Source organism: Macaca thibetana, chromosome 20 (assembly GCF_024542745.1).
Source record: "Macaca thibetana thibetana isolate TM-01 chromosome 20, ASM2454274v1, whole genome shotgun sequence".
NCBI lineage: Eukaryota > Metazoa > Chordata > Mammalia > Primates > Cercopithecidae > Macaca > Macaca thibetana.
In genome coordinates this window covers 38,097,870-38,118,430 of record NC_065597.1, presented here as the reverse complement: position 1 = coordinate 38,118,430, position 20,561 = coordinate 38,097,870, and the positions used below count along the sequence as shown (strand labels likewise).

The 20,561-nt window shown below is 38.3% G+C and overlaps 1 protein-coding gene across 1 annotated transcript in view; it reads left to right on the top strand.

Annotated features, from left to right (window-relative positions):
• FTO (FTO alpha-ketoglutarate dependent dioxygenase) overlaps window positions 1-20,561 on the top strand; it is a 674,514-nt gene that overhangs the window by 425,688 nt on the left and 228,265 nt on the right. Inside the window, exons 6-7 of the mRNA XM_050774894.1 lie at window positions 10,785-10,864; window positions 16,821-16,964. Of these exons, the coding sequence (XP_050630851.1) occupies window positions 10,785-10,864; window positions 16,821-16,964 (224 nt within the window). The remainder of the gene's footprint in view (window positions 1-10,784; window positions 10,865-16,820; window positions 16,965-20,561) is intronic.

The following is a 20,561-nucleotide window of genomic DNA, read 5'->3' as shown; positions in this document are numbered from 1 at the left end:
GTAGAGACAGGGTTTCACCGTGTTTGCCAGGATGGTCTCCATTTCCTGACCTTGTGATCCACCCACCTCGGCCTCCCAAAGTGCTGGGATTACAGGCGTGAGCCACCGCGCCCGGCCCCGGCCTGTATTTTACTTTCATTCTGTGATTCCTGTTAAGGACATTTTGATCTCCAGGATCTGTTCCTCATGTCTTAGGTTTTCCATCACTCATTTCTTATATTTTCCCTGAGTTATAGGAGAATCTCTTGAGTTCACTCATCCAGCTCAGTAATTTGGTTTTTCTGCAGCATGCTTTCTGCTGTTCAGTCTCTCTATTGCCATGTTAAATGAAGAAACGGTATTAAAAAAATCAATTGCAAGTGGTTTTTCCTGATCTCATACTGTTCCAGCTTCATGTCTGCTTACCTTATTTTCACAGATGCAGTGCCCTCTTGAATCAAGCGTCTTCTTGAAAAACTGAGAATTTTCTACAATTTTATCATGTCAGTTCAAGTAAACCTTTTTCAGAAAAGACAGTTTTGATCAAAGTGCCTCCATTCCTTTGAACTGTAGTAATTTTGCAGTTCTGGCAATGACTCCTTACCTCTTTATCCTCATAGAAAGTGGACTAGTACTGGCTTATATGCAAGTAGCTGAGATTGGTTCTGTGAGAGATTAGTATGGATTCCTGGCCAAATCCTTTACTTGAAGGTGGAAGAAAATGTGTCTTTACACAGCCAGATAGAGATTTTATAAATTGGAGTGTGCTTAAGCACTTGTTTTTGTCTTTATGTGGATGCTTGCAGTATGAACAAACCATGGTAGGTTTTGGCCCACTCCTATCGTTGCTGGTTGCTCCAGTTCCTTGTTTCTGCAATGCCTGGTACTCAGAGTCGTGGCTTATAACAGCAACACATCCTGGGGTCTATGCGTATCACAGATTGTGTGCATAGAATTCTCGCTACAGTGAGTATCACAGGTTGTGTACATAGAATGCTCACTACAGAGGCAAGAGCCGTGCTCTCTGGGTGCCCCGTAAGCTTCCCTTGCCCTCCTGCTCTCTGCTTTCTGAGTTAAGAGGTGAACATTTCACTTAGGATTTGATTGGTATGTTTATCAGGCTCGCTGCTCTTTTGGAGAGAAAATCACGTGTCAGCCTTCTTTGCCCTTCTTTAATCTAATTCCACCTATACTATATTCAGCACAATCATTTGCACTTCTGGCATATTGAGCACCTTTCTCTAATATATAGTGCCAGAAGAGGTTTTGATCCATTTTTATGTTCCATTGATTGACTCATTGAGAATCTAGGAATGGGACAGGGCCTGTGTCTATACTGGCATCTTGCCAGGAACCTTCCCCTCCCCCTTTCATTGGCTATCAAATTCTGAAAATGTTTTCAGCCATGGATGGCCCACATCTAGGAAAAATAAGGTCATAAATATTAAGATTGAGAGATGAGAATGGACAGGTAAGTAAGAATGAAAAGCTTCAGTGATTGTCTGAAGCTGGGAAGATTGGATTTCAGTATTGGGCTTATTTACCCCAAGAGTGCCTTTAGCGAAAGTCATGATTGTTTCTGTAAGAAATTTGGGTGAAATGGCCCTGGTAACATACGTGACAACAAACCCAAGGAAATAAGGGCTGGGGTAAATTTAGGGTGACCAACTGCCCTTTTCGTCTGCGGTCAAGGGATGCAGGACTATCGGTATTAAAACCAGGAAAGTCTTGAACATGAATTGGTCACCGTAGCGTAAATTATAGCATTGCTTCTGTGGTCTTTTATATATGAGATGAGATTTCATGCTACAGTGAATGTCCAGAGCGTCTTCACCACTGCCAGGGCACGCAGCGTCCTTTATTTTTGTATGTGTGTTGTCACATCATCTACAAACTCTTACTCCAGTTGGATCCAGTGTCAGTCAAATTTCAGCTATATTCTGAGATAGCTTTGGTAAATAGACATTCTTTAATTTTTTTTTTCTAAAAATTATTAGGAATAATCTTTTAAAGCTGGGAAGGTCTTAAGCATATCCTTTGAGATGCACAATCCATGAAACTTGATTCACTTTTATAGACTTGGAGTTTTCGATAAATTAGAAGCTCTTAAATGAAAATTACAAGTTTCTTTTTTTAAAAGTCATAAAGGATTAGATACAGTTGGAAGCAATTTCAAAAGAACTGTTTGATTAGAGAGTTGCCAAGGATTTAAATGAAGGTGGAAGCCTCAAAGTATACCTTCTAGTGTTGTGTTTGCCATTTGGCCTGAGTCACTAGGTGACTCAGTGTTCCCCTCAGTGGAACAAAAGCACTTAACAAACATGCTCATTAAGGTGGTGATTTTTCCCCTAATTATGTCTGTGGGTCCCAGTATTAATAGCATAGGAGTAATAAGGCTTTTATTTGGGTAGATCAGACTGGCATTTATGAATTTCCTAGAAATTGTCCCAGTCTTTTATGGGAATCTAGCCGGGGGATCCCCCTTCAAACTCCACTTTTTTATTATTTTGCGTGACTCTGAAACCTCCTTTAGGCAACATAGTCAGGATCAACCAAAACTGCTCAGGAATGTCCTCAGAGATGGCAAACGGGAAGAGAGAATGGCCACTTAGCCTTCTTCATCAGCCCTTAAAGTCACACTTCTGAGCCCGTCTTGGCTTTTGATCCTCTCTATTGTTGTGTTTATATTTGGATTTAAAACTCCAAATGTATCACTGATGTTTTCATCCTCACCTCTAATTGCATTTTGTAGTATTATTTTGCAATGTCCTAAGGTTTTGTGACTTATTCACCTTCAGTTAGTTGTTGCTGTGAAAACCCCAAGAGTTGCTCTTGAGTTTACTTTTTCCTGACTTGACTCATCTAATTCATTAGTATGTCCTATTATCTTTTCCTAGAACATTCTAAATCTGTTGTCTGCTCATCATCTCCTCCCCTGTCTCTGCCGTTCAAGTCACTGTTAACCCCTGCGTGACTTACTGCAACAGCTTCCTCACTGGCCTTCTGCTTCCATTCTTGTTTCCCCTTTAGTTCTTCCTCTTTCCTATAAAGCTGCCAGAGTGGTCTGTTCAAAGTCAGATTAAATTATTGATCCTTTTGAATTTGCTACACAGACAATAATATAATCTGTGAACAAAGATACTCTAATTTTTTCCTTCTCTATCCATATACCTTTTGTTTTCTTTTCCTGTCTTAACTGTGTCAGCCAGGTCTTCCAGTATGATACTGAAAAGAAATGTTGAGAGGAGACATCCTTGTCTTATTCTTCCTCTGAGCAGAAAAGCTTCTAGTTTCACACTGCTAAGTATGATGTTCACTGCAGGTTTCCTTACATATTCTTTATATGTTGAGGAAGTTCTTCCCTATTTCTAGTTTACTGAGATTTTTTTTTTATCATGAATGGGTATCACATTTTGTCAAATGGTTTTTATATACCTATTGGTATGATCATATTTTTTTTTCTTTGTAGCTTGTTGGTGTGATAGATTACATTAGTTGATTTTTGAATGTTGAATCAGTTTTTTATACCTGGGAGAAATCTCACTTGGTCGTGGTGTATAATTCTTTTTATACATTGTTGAATTCAATTTGCTTATATTTTGATGTAGATTTTTGCTTCTATGCTTGTGAGATAATATTGGTCTTTAGTTTTCCTTTTTGTAATGTCTGTCTGGGCGATGCTGACCCCATAGAATGAGTTTGGAAGTATTCCCTGTGTTACCTTCTCATAAAGATTGTTAAGAAGTAGTATAATTTCTTCCTTAAATGTTTGGTAGAACTCAACAGTGAACATATTTGGGCCTGGTGCTTTGGAAACATGTTAATTATTGATTCAGTTTCTTTAATAGAGATAGGCCTATTCATATTACTCATTTTTTCTTGTATGAGTTTCGGCAGATTTTATTTCTCAAAGAATTGTGCATTTTGTATAGGTTATCAGATTTTGGGGGTAAATAACTGTTCATATCATTTTAAAATTATCCTTTTAATGTCCATGGGATCTGTAGTGATGTCACCTCTTTCATTTCTGACATTAGTAATATGTTTCTTGTCTCTTTTTTTCTTAGTCTGGCTAGAGGCTTATCAATTTTATTGATCTTTTAAAAGAACCAGCTTTTGCTTTCATTAGCTTTCCTTATTTTCTGTTTTTTATTTCATTGAGGTACATTAACTTTTATTGTTTCTTTTCTTCTGCTTACTTTGGATTAATTTGTTCTTTTTTTAATTTCACAAAGTAGAAGCTTAGCCTATTGATTTTAGATCTTTCTTCTAGCATAAGCAGAATGCTATATTAATGCTATACATTTGTGGCATTTAATGCTATAAATTTTCCTTTAAGCAGTGCTGATGTTGCTTCCAACAAATTTTGATAAGTTGTATTTTCACTTCATTTAGTTCATTTTTCTTAAGATTTTTTTTGACCTATACATTATTAGAAGTATATTGTTCTATCTCCAAGTATTTGGGGATTTTCCAGCTATCTTTCTGTTATTGTTTTCTAGTTTAATTCCATTCTGGCCTGAGGTCAGACATTGTATGATTTTCATTCTTTTAAATTTGGTAATACGTGTTTTATGACCCAGAATGTGGTCTGCTTTGGGGAATGCTCCATGTAAGCTTGATACTAGTGTGTATTCTGCTGTTGTTGAATGAAATAGCCTATGTAGGTCAGTTATATTCAATTGACTGATGGTATTGTTGAGTTCAACTATGTCCTTAATGATTTTCTGCCTGCTGTATCTGTCCTTTTCTGATAGAGGGATGCTGACGTCTCCAGTTATAGTAGTGGATTTGTCTGTTTTTCCTTGCAGTTCTGTCAGGTTTTGCCCTATACATTTTGATGCTCTATTATTAGGTGCATACATGTTAATGACTGTTACATCTTCTGGGAGAATTTACCCCTTTATCATTATGTACTACCCTTTTTTCTCTGTGATAATATATTTTTGCTCTGAAATCTGCTTTGTCTGAAATTAATATAGGCACTCCAGCTTTCTTTAGATTAATGTTAGCATAGTGTATCTGTCTTCTTCATTTCTTTAAGTTTAATCTGTGTGTATCTTTATATTTGAATTGAGTTTCTTGTAGACAACATATGCCTTGTTTTTTATCCATTCTGATAATCTCTTGTTTTTTAATGTGTGTATTTAGACCACTGGCATTTAAAGTGATTATTGATACACTTGGATTAATATCTACCATATTTGTTAAGTTTTCTATATTTTGTCTTGTTTTTCCCATTTTTGTCTTCCACTCTTTTTCTGCTTTTGTAGTTTTGAGTATTCCATGATTTCATTGCATCTCCTTTCTTAGCATATCAATTACATATTTTTTTTTTTTTACTTTTTAAGTAGTGACCTAGAGGTTGCAGTATACATTTACAGCAGTTCCAAGTCCACTTTCAAATAACACTATACTGTTTCACAGTGCAAGTACAGTAAAATAAAATATTCCTAATTTTTTTCTCTCATCTCTAATACTTATTGCTATCATTAATTTCAGTTACAAATAAGCATACATAGGCACATATATATATATGGCATACATAATTGAACACATTGTTGTTATTATTGTGAATAAATTGTTTTCTATCAATTAAAGGTAAGAAAAAGAATGGTTTTTATTTTGCCTTCACTTATTCCATCTCAAAGTCTCTTCCTTTCTTTATGTAGATCTGAGTTTCTGACCTATATCATTTTCCTTCTGACAAATTTCTTGCAATACAAGTCTACTAGCAACAAATTCCCTGAATATTTATTTGTCTGAAACATTTTAAAAAAAAATCTTTTCTTTCTTTCTTTTTGTTTTTTTGAGACAGGGTCTCACTCTGTCTCCCAGGCTGGAATGCAGTGGCGCAATCTCGGCTCACCGCAACCTCCACCTCCCGGGTTCAAGCGATTTTCCTGCTTCAGCTTCCCGAGTAGCTGGGATTACAGGTGTGTGCCACTGCGCCCACCTGATTTTTGTATTTTTAGTAGAGAAGGGGTTTTACCATATTGGTCAGGCTGGTCTTGAACTCCTGACCTCAAGTGATCCACCTGCCTTGGCCTCCCAAAGTGCTTGAATTACAGGCACGAGCCACCACACCTGGTCTGTTTCTCCTTTACTTTTGAAGGATAGTTTTGTAGGATCCACAATTCTAGGTTGCTGGTTTTTTTCCTCTCAACACCTTAAGTATTTCACTTCACTTTTATATTGCTTGCCTGGTTTCTGAAGAAATGTCAGATTTTTTTTTTTTTTTTTTTTTTTTTTTTTTTTTTTTTTTTGCTCCTTTATAGATAAGCTGTTTTTTCCTTCTGGCTTTTTTCAAAATTCTGTATCTTTGACTTTCTGCAGTTTGAATATAATATGCCTAGGTGTAGGTTTTTTTTTTCCTGAGCTTTCTGAGTCTCTAGTTTGGTGTCTAACATTAATTTAAGAACATTCTTAGTTATTATTGCTTCTAATTTTCTTCTGTTCCTTTCCCTCTTTCTTCTCCTTCTGTTATTCCTGTTATACATATATTACATCTTTTGTAGTTGTCCCATACTTCTGTTTGTTTTTTCTTTTGTTTTTCAGTCTTTTTTTCTCTTTGCTTTTCAGTTTTGGAAGTTTCTCTTAATATATCCTCATGCTCAGAGATGTTTCATCTACCTTGCCCAGTTCTCTAATGAGCCCACTAAAGGCATTCTTCATTTCTGTTACAGTGTTATTGATTTCCAGCATTGTGTTTTTGATTCTTTCTTAGAATTTTCATCCCTCTGCTTACATTCCCCATCAGTTCTTGCATGTTGTCTACGTTGTCCTTTACAGTCCTTAGAATAGTAATCGTAGTTTAAAAAACATTTCTGATAATTAATTTCTGCCATTTCTGACTCTGGTTCTGATTTTTGCTCAGTTTTTTCAAACTTTTTTTTTTTTTTTTTTGCCATTTAGAAGGCCTTGTACTTTTTTCTTGATAGGCAGATGAGATATACTGGATAAAAGGAACTGAAGTAATAATGCAGCGGTAAGGTATGTTGGGAGGGGAAGCATTCTATAATCTTATGATTAAGTCTCAGTCCTTTAGTAAGTTTATGCCTGTGAATTGTGAACCTCACAAATGCTTCTCATTTTCTTTTTTCTCACTTTTAGTTGCGATAGGATGCCTAGCAGGGGCTAGGAGTTGTAGGTGGCATTGAGGTATGTTCATGCCACTACACTCCAGCCTGGATGACAAGTGAGACCCTGTCTCCTGAGAAAATAAATACATAAATAAATAAATAAAGTGGCTATTTTTTCCCTTCCTTCTGCCAGAAGCATGAGAAGATGTTTTTGGATCTTCACTGTGAGAACCTGTTAGAGCTTTTGGAGATAAAACTCACAAAAGTCTGGGAGTTCCCTAAGACTGAGCTCCCCTGGACTTTTTAACTCTCAGTCCTGTCTACATTTAATCTCCAGCAATTCAGTAGTTACAGTTACGATTTTTCTACCCTGGTACTGGTTCCCATGCATGTTGCTGCTTCTTGTTTTTAACTCTGATAAATTGTCATTCTCTATTTCCAGTCTGTCTCTCCAGAGTGAGGAATGACAAAATTACATGTCATTGAGAGCCATGCTCTTGGTTTTATAATATCTTTACGTCTTTGACTTACCACAATGTAACTTTGAATGTTGTACCACTTTTCGTGCCATCCTCCTGTCTTTTGTGCTTTTTCTCGTGTTTTATGTCTGCATATGTTATAAACCTCACAATACATTGTTATTATTTTGGATTTAAACAGGCATTTATTCTTTCCTGATATTTTTTACTTATGTTACTTTTTATTCCTTTGAGCAGATCTAAATTCCTTCTGATATTATTTTTCTTTTGCCTGTAGAATTTCATATCAATTCTTATAGTGTAAATATACTGAATATAAATTGTTTTAGTTTCTTTCTGAAAAGTCTTTATTTCACTTTTATTTTAGAAAGGGTGTTCACTATGTATAGAATAGTAGATTGACAGTTTTTTCCTTTAGTATTTTGTCACCTAGTTGTCTTCTGAGTTTTATAGCTTCTGATGAGAAGTCTGCTGTCATTCTAATCTTTGCCCCTCTGTATTTAATGTCTCTTTTACTGACCGCCTTTAACATTTCCACTTTATAACTAATTTTAAGACATTTCGTTATGACATGCTTTAGTTTAGTCTTATATCATTTTTTTGGCTTAGAATTCATTGAGCTTATTGGATCTCTGGGTTTATAGTTTTCATGAAATTTGGTGAATTTTGGCCATTGTTTCTATAAAAATGTGTATGTATTTGTCACTCTTCCTTCCCTAGAATTCAAATTAAATTTTCATTAAATGGCTTAATATTGTCCTGGAGGTCACTTACGCTCTTTCATATTTTTGTAGTCTTTTTTCTTTAGCCACTTTGTTTTGCATAGTTTTTATTTTTTATGTGTTCTAGTTCACTGACCTTTTCTTCTGCAGTTTCAAATTGCTGTTCATCTCATTCAGTGTGAGTTTTGTTTCAGATACTACATGTTTAACCTTTAGAAGCTTCACTTATATATATCTGAAAGGGCAGACATGTACATTTAGAAGAAAAGAGAGATGTGACTATCTTGCATATTGTGTGTGTGTGTGTGTATCTTTCATTTCTCTGTTACTTTTTGAATGGATGTTGGATATTGCACATAGTATTTGTTGGGTGCCTGATTTTGTTATATACTTTTACATACTTTGGCTTTTGCTCTAATGAATAATTAAATTACTAAGAATAAGTTAGATTTTTTTTTTTTTTTTTTTTTTAGTTTTGAGATGGAGTTTCACTCTTGTCTCCCAGGCTGCAGTGCAATGGCACGATCTCGGCTCACTGCAACCTCTGCCTTCTGTGTTCAAGCGATTCTCCTGCCTCAGCCTCCCGAGTAGCTGGGATTACAAGCACCTGCCACCATGCCCAGTGAATTTTTGTATTTTTAGTAGAGACAGGGTTTCACCACGTTGGCCAGGCTGGTCTCGCACTCCTGACCTCAGGTAATCCACTCACCTCGGCCTCCGGAAGTACTGAGATTACAGGCATGAGCCACTGTGCCTGGCCAGAAGTTGGATCCTTTCGAGGCTTAGTTTTAAGCCTTGCGAGGTGGTACTAGAGCAACATTTAACCTAGGACTCATTTAGCCCTACTTCCGCAGTGATGCTTTCCTAAGGATTTTCTAGTATCTCGTAGTGAGAGCCATTTTGGCTGCTGGGATCATAAAATACTCCTAGCTGTGTGTGAGATCTGAAATTGGTTCCACCTGCTGCATTCTGGTGCTTCTTTTTATGGCCCTTGGGAAGTTTTTATTCATACATGCACAGGTCAGTGCTCTTCCAAATACTTAAGGGAACCCTTCTGCAATCTCTGTTTGCTCTCTCTCTCTGTATCTGTTTCTGTTTCAGCATTCTGCCTTTCAAGGCCCTATGGCCTTGGCCTCCCTATACTCCAATCTTTGTCTTCTCAACTTGGCAGGAAAGAAACAGAGACTGGGTTTTGACTTCCTCTTCTTTATTCTGTGGCGTTGAAACTGTTTCCATGGAGAAAGTTAGGGCAATTGTAGGCATCTCTCACCTATTTTGTTTCTCTTCTCCATGGGATTATATCTTGCTGAAACCTTTGATTCATATTTTTGGCTTGTTTTGTAGTTGTTTAAGGCAGAAGGGTAAATCTTGTCACTGTTACTTCACAAATTCCTAAGTGGAAATCCTGCCTTAATATTTTGCATTTCCTTTCTGTGTTTAGAGATGATATTGTAGGTTGTTTTTGCTGACACATAAGGGGCCTGGTGGCATTTGCCTCTTAGTTTAAGTCATTATCATTTCTGGTATCTTGATTAAAATCTTGTATTGCCTGTATAGGATATCATTGCTAGAAACATTACAACTCTCTTTTTTTTGTAGTAGAGGAAGTCATGTCCTAAGCAGAGATTGTATAGATTTTGCCTGACTTGTGGTATCATTTCTCAGGATCTGCAATGACTTGGTCATTGGTTTTTCTCCCACTGCTTGTGGTTTTAGGAATATTCTTCAACTGATGAATTCACCACCTACTTCATTCTTGGGTTGTGAATCCCTAGACTTGAATTCTGTTCTAAGAGCCAAACATGCAACATGCTGAATTGGTTAGTTTGTTGCCTGGAAAATTGTTAGGGCAAAATTGATACTTTGATTACAGAAGGAAAGAGGCAGATTTTTCAGATGAAAGGTGTTCAACTCCAAATTCTGGTTTATTCTAAAGAGTAGAAGTAGATGTGTCATGAGAAAGTGAAAGAAGCTCAATCCATACATAGTGAATTTTATAGTGGGTGGGCATTATAGGACCACAAATAAGCAGAGTGACCCTATATCTTGTTTGCTGAGGGCAGTCCTGGTTTATACCTGTTGTTCTGGAATAATTGTAAATAGCACCCCCTTTCACTCTTCAAAGTGTCATACTTTGTATGATAGAATATATACATATTTAATTATAGACATATGATTATATATCTACTTACACTTACATATACTTGTGTATGTATAAGTATATATAAGTATATCATATTTATTATATACTTATATTTGTATTATTACACTTGTTATATATCTACATATGTAATCTCTACTTATAAGTAGATACATATATAATGGAACATATATATACACATATATATAGTCACCTACTTATAAGGGATTGATTAAAGAATACAAGGTAAGTGTTGATTCCTTGGTTATTGTCATTTCTTGAAAGATGGATTTACTGTTTACTTTGTGTTTTAGTTAAGTAATATACAGTATATACTGACTAATAAATATGGTTTTATAAATTTCTGGTGTTTTTCCTGTAGATGATCTCAATGCCACCCACCAACACTGCGTTTTGGCTGGTTCACAACCTCGGTTTAGTTCCACCCACCGAGTGGCAGAGGTAAGTGTAAATAAAAATGTGATTCACACCTAATTGGATGTGACAGAAGTGGTTGAATGAGCAATTTATCATAGAGCTTTGGAAGAGTATTTGATGGGAAAATTGCTTCCATCTAACTTGACTTGCGTCTGTTTACTTGCTTTTTGAGCTTTGGATTGTGTTGGATACAGTTTTAGAAAGTGTATGCATGGCATGGGATAAGTGTATTTTGCTTCTTGGAATTATGTTTCTTGGAGAAGGAAAATGCCATTGACAAGTGTTTATAGTTAGAGGTTTATTTAGAGGGTTGTATCTGTCAAGGTCAAGGGCAAGAGATGACCGGAGGAATTGGGGCAGATTTTTGTGCTTGTGCATGTGTTAGCTGTGGCTGGGTTTGGATGTTGAGAATTTTCATTTTCCTTAACTTTTTGGTTGGACTTCTGGGCATGTGAATGTAAATTAAAGAGAAAGTTACAGCGTTGCCAAGGAGTTTCTGAGCTCCCAGATGTGTTCATAACCCAGACTTTATTGCTAAATTCTGCCAACACTTGCAATGGCCGATGGTTAGCTGTTCAGACTAGCTCAGAATGGAAAACTAAGAAATGAGAAAAACTCATATTAGTCATGTTGGGGTCCCATGTACTCAGTTAAGAGGGGTTCCAGAGAGCAAGGCATGAAAGGGATTACAAGTGACCTTCTACCTAAGCTTGCTATGCATGTTTTGCTTTATAGCTTGACCTTTTATGGAACTACAGGGGACAAGTGTGAGAAAATTGGGCAGAAGTGGTACAGGAAGGTGGGAGGTATAAGTGCATGGTGTTCCAGTGGCAGTACTGCCTGAGTCTATATGGCAGTGTTGTGTCTTGGTCATTAAGTAGCTTTACCAGTGGACCGATCATATTGCTGTGTGGCAAAGAGAGAATGAATGAATATTTAAACCAAGATGCCAGCCAGCCCATCCAGCACCCCTTTCTTCCTTTCTCCCCTTTCTTCTCTTTTCCATTCACTCATTCATTTAAATATTTGAGTGCCTGTTATGTGTCCAAAACTGTAGGCCTGGGAGATAGAGCCATCAACATGGCCATCATGCCCACCACCTTTGTGAACTTTTGTTGGGGGGACAAATTTTAAACAAACACAGAAATAATTGTCTTAGAGACCTAAAAGGAGTTCTTTTAGAAAAGAGGGAAGGGAGGGAGGAAGGTAGGTCAGGCCGAACAGAGGAAGGAAAGAAGGGAGGGAGGGAAGAGCTAGTATTTATAGAACATCTAATATCTGCCTTGTGTTGTATGGAAGGATTTCATTTCCCCAGTTATAGGCATCTGTCTTTCTAGCTATAACCCTCCCAAGAATCCCTTTCTTGTGGATCACTTGAGTATATGGCTACTTAAATGCGCCCTTCAATGTCTTTCCTAATTTTAGCCGGAAGAGTAGACAGTCTCGTTAGTGCTGGGTTCAAAGGGCTGTACAAAACGATAAATAAAAAGCTTGGGAAATATGTTCATGGGGACAATAATCATACCTAATTCATAGTGTTCTTATGAGGATTAAATTAGGTAATACATGTAAGTCTTTTTAGAACAGAGACTGGTATACATTCAAAGAAGTTCGCCACTACTACTATTATTAAATTACTTCTACTGCTACTACTGTCTTTTCATTTTATTCTAATGAAAAACTAATAGGAGATAGGAACAACTAAAGCTCACTGTGTGGAAGGTGATTCTGTTTTCATTTGTACACTAGAGTATACATAATAAAGCAAGAGAGATTAAATCATCAGCAAGTTTTGATTGCAGGAATTACAATTCAGAAGGGATTTCAGTTTGTTCATTCTTCAAACTTTTATTGAACTTTATAGTATTCAAGTTATTATTGTAGGGACTTGTGAACGGGAATGGTCATGTTCAGTGTCTTCAAGATGCTTATAGTCTAAAGAGTATGCACAGCGCAGAGTAGAAAGTAGCAGATAGCCCGGCTAATTTTTGTATTTTTAGTGGAGATGGGGTTTTGCCATATTGGCCAGGCTGATCTTGAACTCCTGACCTCATTTGATCCACCCACCTCGGCCTCCCAAAGTGCTGAGATTACAGACGTGAACCAGTGCGCCCAGCCTAGATTTTAGTTTTTGATAATTGTGTCAGAATGTTCTTGGGATTCAATACAGAATGTCTTCTTAAAGAAATTTAAATTTTATGCATAATTATATTTTGAATAGGTAGTTAATGCAAATGGTTCAAAATAAAAACAAATACCTAAGGGTATACAGTTAAAGTCTCTTTCTCCTTAGGCCAACCAGTCCCTGTCCCCAGAGGCAACCAGTTTTAAAAGGTTCTTGTTACTCTTTTGGTAATATTTAATATATAAGTAAAAATGTATGTAATTTCAAAAACATTTTTAAATATTTTTAATATAAAAATACATGGTTCTGTAGTTTTGTTTCAGAAAACTTTGGTAGTAATTACTCATTAATATATAGTTCTTATCTTGGAGTAGGTAATGGCTTTTTAGATACGACATCGAAAGCATAAACAACTAAAGAAAAAAACAGATAAATTGGACTTCATCAAAGTTAAAAACCTTTTCTGCTTCAAAGGGTACCATAAATAAAGTGCAGAGGATCCATGGAATGGGAGAAAATATCTGTGAATCATTTATCTCATGAAGCACTTGTATCTCAAATATTCAAAGAATTCTTACAACTCAATAATTCAAGAGAGAAATGATCCAATTTAAAATGGCAAAGGTACTGAATTAACATGTCACAGCCTGGGTGCAGTGGCTCCTGCCTGTAATCCCAGGACTTTAAGAGGCCGAGGTGAGCAGATCACTTGAGGCCAGGAGTTTAAGACCAGTCTGGCCAACATGGTAAAACCTCGTCTTCACTAGAAATTCAAAAATTAGCCAGATGTGGTGCCACATGCCTGTAATCCCAGCTATTCAGCAGGCTGAGGCAGGAGAATCACTTAAGCCTGAGAGGTGGAGGTTGCAGTGAGGTGAGATTGCGCCACTGCACTCCAGCCTGGGCAATAGAGCAAGACTCCATCTCACACACCCACAAAAAAAGACGGTATACAAATGGCCAACAGACAAATGAAAAATGCTGAACATCATTAGTCATAGGGAAATACAAATCAAAACCATGATGGGATAACATTTCACACCCACTAGAATAGCCAGAATAAAAAAGATAATGACAAGTGTTGGTGACGACCTGCAGGAAGTGGCACCCGCGTGCACTGCCGGAGGGAATGGATAGTGGTGCGGTTACTTTGGGAAACAGTCTGGCACGTCTTCAGAAGGTTAAATCCAAAGATACCCTGTGACATAGCAATTCCATGCCTAGGTAGATACCCAAGAGTGATGGAAACTTCTACAGGAATATTCATAATCAGAAAAAAGTGGAAACAACCCAAAGATTCATCACTTAATGAATGGATAAATAAAACGTGGTGTATCCACGCAGTTGAATATTATTGGGCATTCAAATAGAATACAGTAATGATGCATGTTACAACATGAGTGACTCTTGAAAACATATGAAATGGAAGCAACCGGTCACAAAAGATATATATTATATGATTTCCTTTATATGAAGTGTCTAGAATAAGCCTCTCCATGGACGTAGAAAGTAGATTAGTGGTTGCCTAGGGTTGGAAATGTTGGTGGAAATCAGGCGGGGTTGGGAGTGACTGCTAAACGGTACAGGGTTTCTTTTTGGGGTGATGAAAATGCTCTAAAATTAATTGCAGTGATATTTGTATAACTCTGTGAATATATGAAACAACATTTCATTATATGCTTTAAATGGTTTAATTTTATGATATGTGAATTATAGCTTAATAAAGCTGTTACCAAAAAAAAAAAAAAAAAAAAAAAAAAAACCTATCTCAGACTAGGCCTGATTATAGGTTATTTAAATAAAACAAAACACTATATATCCAGAAAAAAATTATTCCACACACTCTCTCTCTCTCTTTTTGTTTTCTGCAACCATAATTCATTAAACTAGTTTTCCTATTGTTGAGAAATTTAGGTTGTTTCCAATCTTGCATGAAAATGCAATTAATAACCTATGTAGCTCACTACTTGGGAAAGTAAAGGTGCATGTAGGAAAACTTTCTAGATGGAAGTCGTTTTAAAAAGATGTTGTAGGCTGGGTGCGATGGCTCATAACTGTGATCCCAGCATTTTGGGAGGCTGAGGTGGGCGGATCACTTGAGGTCACGAGTTCGAGACCAGCCTGGTCAACATGGTAAAACCCTGTCTCTACTGAAAATACAACAATTAGCCAGGCGTGGTGGTGCACGCCTTTAATCCCAGCTACTTGGGAGGCTGAGGCAGGAGAATTGCTTGAGCCTAGGAGGCAGAGATTGCAGTGAGCCAAGATCACGCCATGCTACTGTACTTCGGTCTGGGCCAGAGAGTGAGACCCCGTCTCAAAAAGAAAGATGTTGTAGAGGTTGCTGTGGGACAAAAATGAGTGGTCATTCACCTTTATTCTTTGTGGGGTTTTCTTGGCAGGAAATTGGAGTTGTCTGCCCTTATGCACCCAGCACTCTGGGATCTTCATATTAAAATACGTATTAGTCAAACTTCTGTTTCTTGGCACAGAAACTTTGTTTTTCCCAGGCTTGTCGATGTTGCATTGGATAAAATGGTAGTAAATGTGCAAGGAAATTTTATATCAGAGGATTAGCCTTCAAGGTTATTTACAAGGACTCAGTTGAAATTACAAATAATAAAACCAAAGTATTTTAGGGATACATTTTCCTTATTGGGATTGAAGGGTATTTATAGCTGACTTTTTATTATTCTAGGAAATCACTTCAATATCAAAACAAGCAGATGCACTGCCTATGTACATCGGCCTCTTTTCCAACATATGATCCTTTATAAAAAGGAGTTTGTCCATTTGACCTCTGTTTTGCTCCCACGAACTCAGAGAGGGATGAACTAGTTATCTCTGTCCTTGCTGAGGCCCAGGTACTAAGTTGTGGCTTTGAATGTGCCTTGAGGGCATAAGCCAAATATTCTCCATTATTTGAAGAATCTATTCTGCCAAAATCTGCCACTGCCTAATGTATGCTTTTTGCAGAAAAGGGAAATGAATTCTTTGCCTTGTGATTATAACTTCATTTTTCCCCTCGGTTATTACAGAACCATTTAGTGTGCTTTTGAACCAGTTCAGCAGCCTGTTTACCTTTCTTTCCTATCGTTAGTCTCAGGGCATTTGAGATAAAAAGTCAGTGTCCTTGACTTCTTGGTTAACCAGTTATTCATCCAATAATTATTTATTAAATTTCTTCTAGTTTTCGGACTCAGTTCTAGATGTTGTAGTATATATAGAAAATGTATTTAACATATATAAATAGGGCATTAGCCTCAGGGACCCAAATGTTTAGTTAGAGATATGAGGCCCACATAAAAGAAAACCAGCAAACCAAGTGGCCCACGTGAGGCCAAACTGGCAGCAGAGAGCCCAGTGGAACAGGCCACTCTAGTAATTCTTGAGTTAAGGAGTACAGGCCGGGCACAGTGACTCATGCCTGTAATCCCAGCACTTTTGGAGGCTGAAGTGGGAGGACTGCCCTGAACCCAGGAGTTTGAGACCAGCTTGGATAATATAGCAAGATCCTGTCTCTCTACAACATAAAAATTTAGAAAAATTAGCTGGGTAGAGTGGTGCCTGCCTGTGGTACCAGCTATTTGGGAAGGTGAAGTGGGAGGACTGCATGAGCCCTGGAGGTTGAAGCTACAGTGAAACATTACACCACTATACTCCAGCCTGGGTGACACAGCAAGACCCTATCTCAAAATTTAAATTAAAAAAAAAAAAAAAAAATGGAGTATAGACTGAGCCATGGGGTCAACAGGTGAATTCACAGCCAGGGACAAATATGAACAATCCTAGGAAGGGCGGCATAGTAAACTTAGATTTTGCCCATAATTGTAATTGCTGGTTCTGTCTCAACAGTGCTCAACAGGAACCTTGGATTATATTTTACAACGCTGTCAGTTGGCTCTGCAGAATGTCCGTGACGATGTGGACAATGGTGATGTCTCTTTGAAATCCTTTGAGCCTGCAGTTTTGAAACAAGGAGAAGAAATTCATAATGAGGTAAGGATTTTTTTTTTTTTTGAGACAGAGTCTCGGTCCGTCACCCAGGCTGGAGTGCAGCGGCATGATCTCGGCTCACTATAACCTCCACCTCCCAGGTTCAAGTAATCCTCCTGCCTCAACCTCCTGAATAGGTGGGACTGCAGGTGCACGCACCACCACCCCTGGCTGATTTTTATATTTTTAGTAGAGACGAGGTTTCACCATGTTGGCCAGCCTGGTCTCGAACTCCTGACCTCAAGTGATCTGCCCACCTTGGCCTCCCAAAGTGCTGGGATTACAGTCGTAAGCCACCGTGCCTGGCAGGACTTTCAAGAATTGTGAAAGATCTGAGATTCTACCCTACCTGCAAGCTAACAAGTTAATCTGCCACAGTTTCATATTGGTATAAGACGTGAGACTCTTAGGTCAGAGATGGAGGACAGGTTATTACTTACATCAATAGCAGTCACCAGAGTGTCAGTATTTTTGTGTTAGTTCACAGACTTATTTTGTTCAGGCTGCAGTCACAAAATAGCATAAACCAGGTTGCTTGTAAACAACAGAAATTTATCCTCACTGTTCTGGAGGGTGGCAAGTTCAAGATCAGGTGGCATCAAGGTCAAGATCTGGTGTCTGGTGAGGACTTGTTTCATGATTCATAGATGGTACCCTCTCACTTTCCTTACATGGTGCAACGGCCAGGCGAGCTCCCTGTGGTCTCTTTCATAAGGCTACTCAACTCTTTTATGAAAGCCTTCATGACCTCTCACCTCTGAAAAGCCCCACCTCTTAATGCCATCGCCTCGGCTGTTAGAATTTCAACAGAAGAATTTTGGAGGGACATGGCCGGGCCTGGTGGCTCACGCATATAATCCCAGCATTTTGGGAGGCCGAGGCAGGCAGATCACAAGGTCGAGACCATCCTGGCTAACACAGTGAAACCCCGTCTCTACTAAAAAAATAATAATAATAATAATACAAAAATTAGTCAGGCGTGGTGGCGGGCGCCTGTAGTCCCAGCTACTCAGGAGGCTGAGGCAGGAGAATGGTGTGAACCCAGGAGGCGGAGCTTGCAGTGAGCCGAGATCGTGCCACTGCATTCCAGCCTGGGCAACAGAGTGAGACTCCATCTCAAAATAAATAAATAAATAAATAAATTAATTAATTAAATAAAAAAGAATTTTGGAGGGACGTACACATACAGAGCATAGCATTCTCCCAGTGTTTCTATAGGGCAATGCAAAGTAGGCCAGATAACATGTACACATTGAGGGGTTACATTATAGGAGAGGAACCATGAGCTATGGAAACCTAGTCTTTTTCGAAGGATAGTAAGCATGCCTGTCTTTTGCTGTAGGTCAAGACACTGTGTTTATCTTCCAAGCCTATATGCACACCTGCCCTTTTGTTCTGGAGGGAGAAACTCTCTCTATCCAGGTTGTTGCTGTATAAACATCCTTGCGATGAGAGTCCGTAACACAGGACAGTCATTGCTTCCTCACAAGACACGCAGAAGCACAAGAGACTCAGGAAGAATAGTCTCCCAGCAAAGACTGCTGGGAATTGAGGATAGGCCCTGCGAGCAAGTGTCAATGCCTTGCTTTTCATTGACGAAATCAGTTGCAGTTCTGCAGTCTGTGAGACCAGCAGGTCTGGATCCCATGGGTCAAAGTTTCACAAACTCTACTTTTCCCACTAATACCCTCTCAATATTTACTTTATCTTTGGAGTACATACATTGTTTAGTTACTTAATATTTTACTTTAAATCAACTCTTTTTTAACATATATAAATTTCTTTAAAAAGGAAGCTTTATATTGCTACTTTAAGTGGAAATCCAGTATCATTAGCCAAAAGAAAAAGTATCCAGAAAAATAGGTCCAGTGAAAACAGAGTAATGTTATTACATTCCAGTAGATATTCTTGTCTGGAGGACGCTCTGAGCCTCAAGTTTCCTTTCTTCGTGTTAAGAAGGGAGATTAGTGGTAATGGTTGCACAGCTTCATACATTTTCTAATAATCATTGGAGTCTGCACTTACAATGTGTGAATTTTATGGCTGGTAAATTATACCTCAAAAAAAAAAAAAAACCATTGAAAAAAAGGAGACACTAAAATGTGGTAGAGAACTGAAGTTCATTCACCTATCTGAGACTTTCTTTTTGATATAATAAGAAGGATTGATGAAGAATTTGAAGTTAAAAAATGTTCTCATGCATCCTTTCTATAATTAATTGCTGAGCATGTGCCAGACACTCTTCTAGGTGCTTTAGAATATATTGGTAAATAAAATAGACATTCTAGTACAGGGAGATGATGGTAAGTAACAAACATAATACATTGGTAAATCATACAGTATGTGAGAAGTTGCTAAGTGCTACAGAAAAAAAAACTGAGCAAGATGATGGAAACTGAGAGAACTAGAGAGCCTCCCTGTTGAAAAGATGTCGTTTGAGCAGAGAATTGAAGGACATGAGAGACAGCCATGTGGGTATCTGGGGAATTGCCTTTTGGGCAGAAGGAACAGCCACTGCAAAGGCTGTGTGGTGGGGGAATGTCTGGAGTCCATGGAACAGTCCAGGAACAGTACTGTTTGAGTGGAGGGAGTGAGGTTGCTACTTATAGGAGAAGAGGTCACAGAGGTAGTTCCAGGAGACTGGGGAGCAGCAGATTGTATAGGTCCTTGGAGGCCCTTGTAAGGACAAGGCCTTTCCTTTTTACTCTGCAGGAAACAGGGGCCCATTGAAGAGTTTTGAGCAAAGGAGAAATAATGTCATCTCCTATAGTGACATAATATCTTTTTAATGTCTTTATAAGTTATTTAATATCTTGTGAACTGCTCCACACTTTGTGAAACATTGTCATAATCTCCAGAGCCATAGGGGAAGCTGTTCTGCCTTTCAGGGGACTGGTAACCACTTCTAATGCTGAGCTCAGGTCTGACTTGCTTCCCTTCATTGTGCCTGATGGGTGTTCTACTTTCTGTCTTATTAGTAGTCCCTGCTGGAGGCATTGCTGATAGCCAGAACTTCAGGAAGGAAGACATTTATGGGCCTGATGACCTCACTGAATTAGACTGGAGAGCAAAGTTATGTCTTTCTGCATATTTACATTATAGAAATTCTAATCTTGAAATGTAGTTATTTCCTTCTCAAAAAATCTCATGGGCTGGGTGCGGTGGCTCACGCCTGTAATCCCAGCACTTTGGGAGGCCAAGGCGGGCGGATCACAAGGTCAGGAGATCGAGACCATCCTGGCTAACACTGTGAAACCCTGTCTCTACTGAAGATACAAAAAAATTAGCCGGGTGTGGTGGCGGGCACCTGTAGTCCCAGCTACTCAGGAGGCTGAGGCAGGAGAATGGTGTGAACCCAGGAGGCGGAGCTTGCAGTGAGCCGAGATTGTGCCACTACACTCCAGCCTGGGCGACAGAGTGAGACTCCGTCTCAAAAAAAAAAAAAAATAAATAAATAAAACCTCACAATTTTCGTGTCAGACTAGCAGAATGGGTGCTTTCTTTAACGTGCATACAGGCTTTCTTATTTCCCTATCCTTTCTCATCTTTTGTGACTGTGATGTTTTGTTACCATCAATGGATGGGAGAAATCTGTAAAAT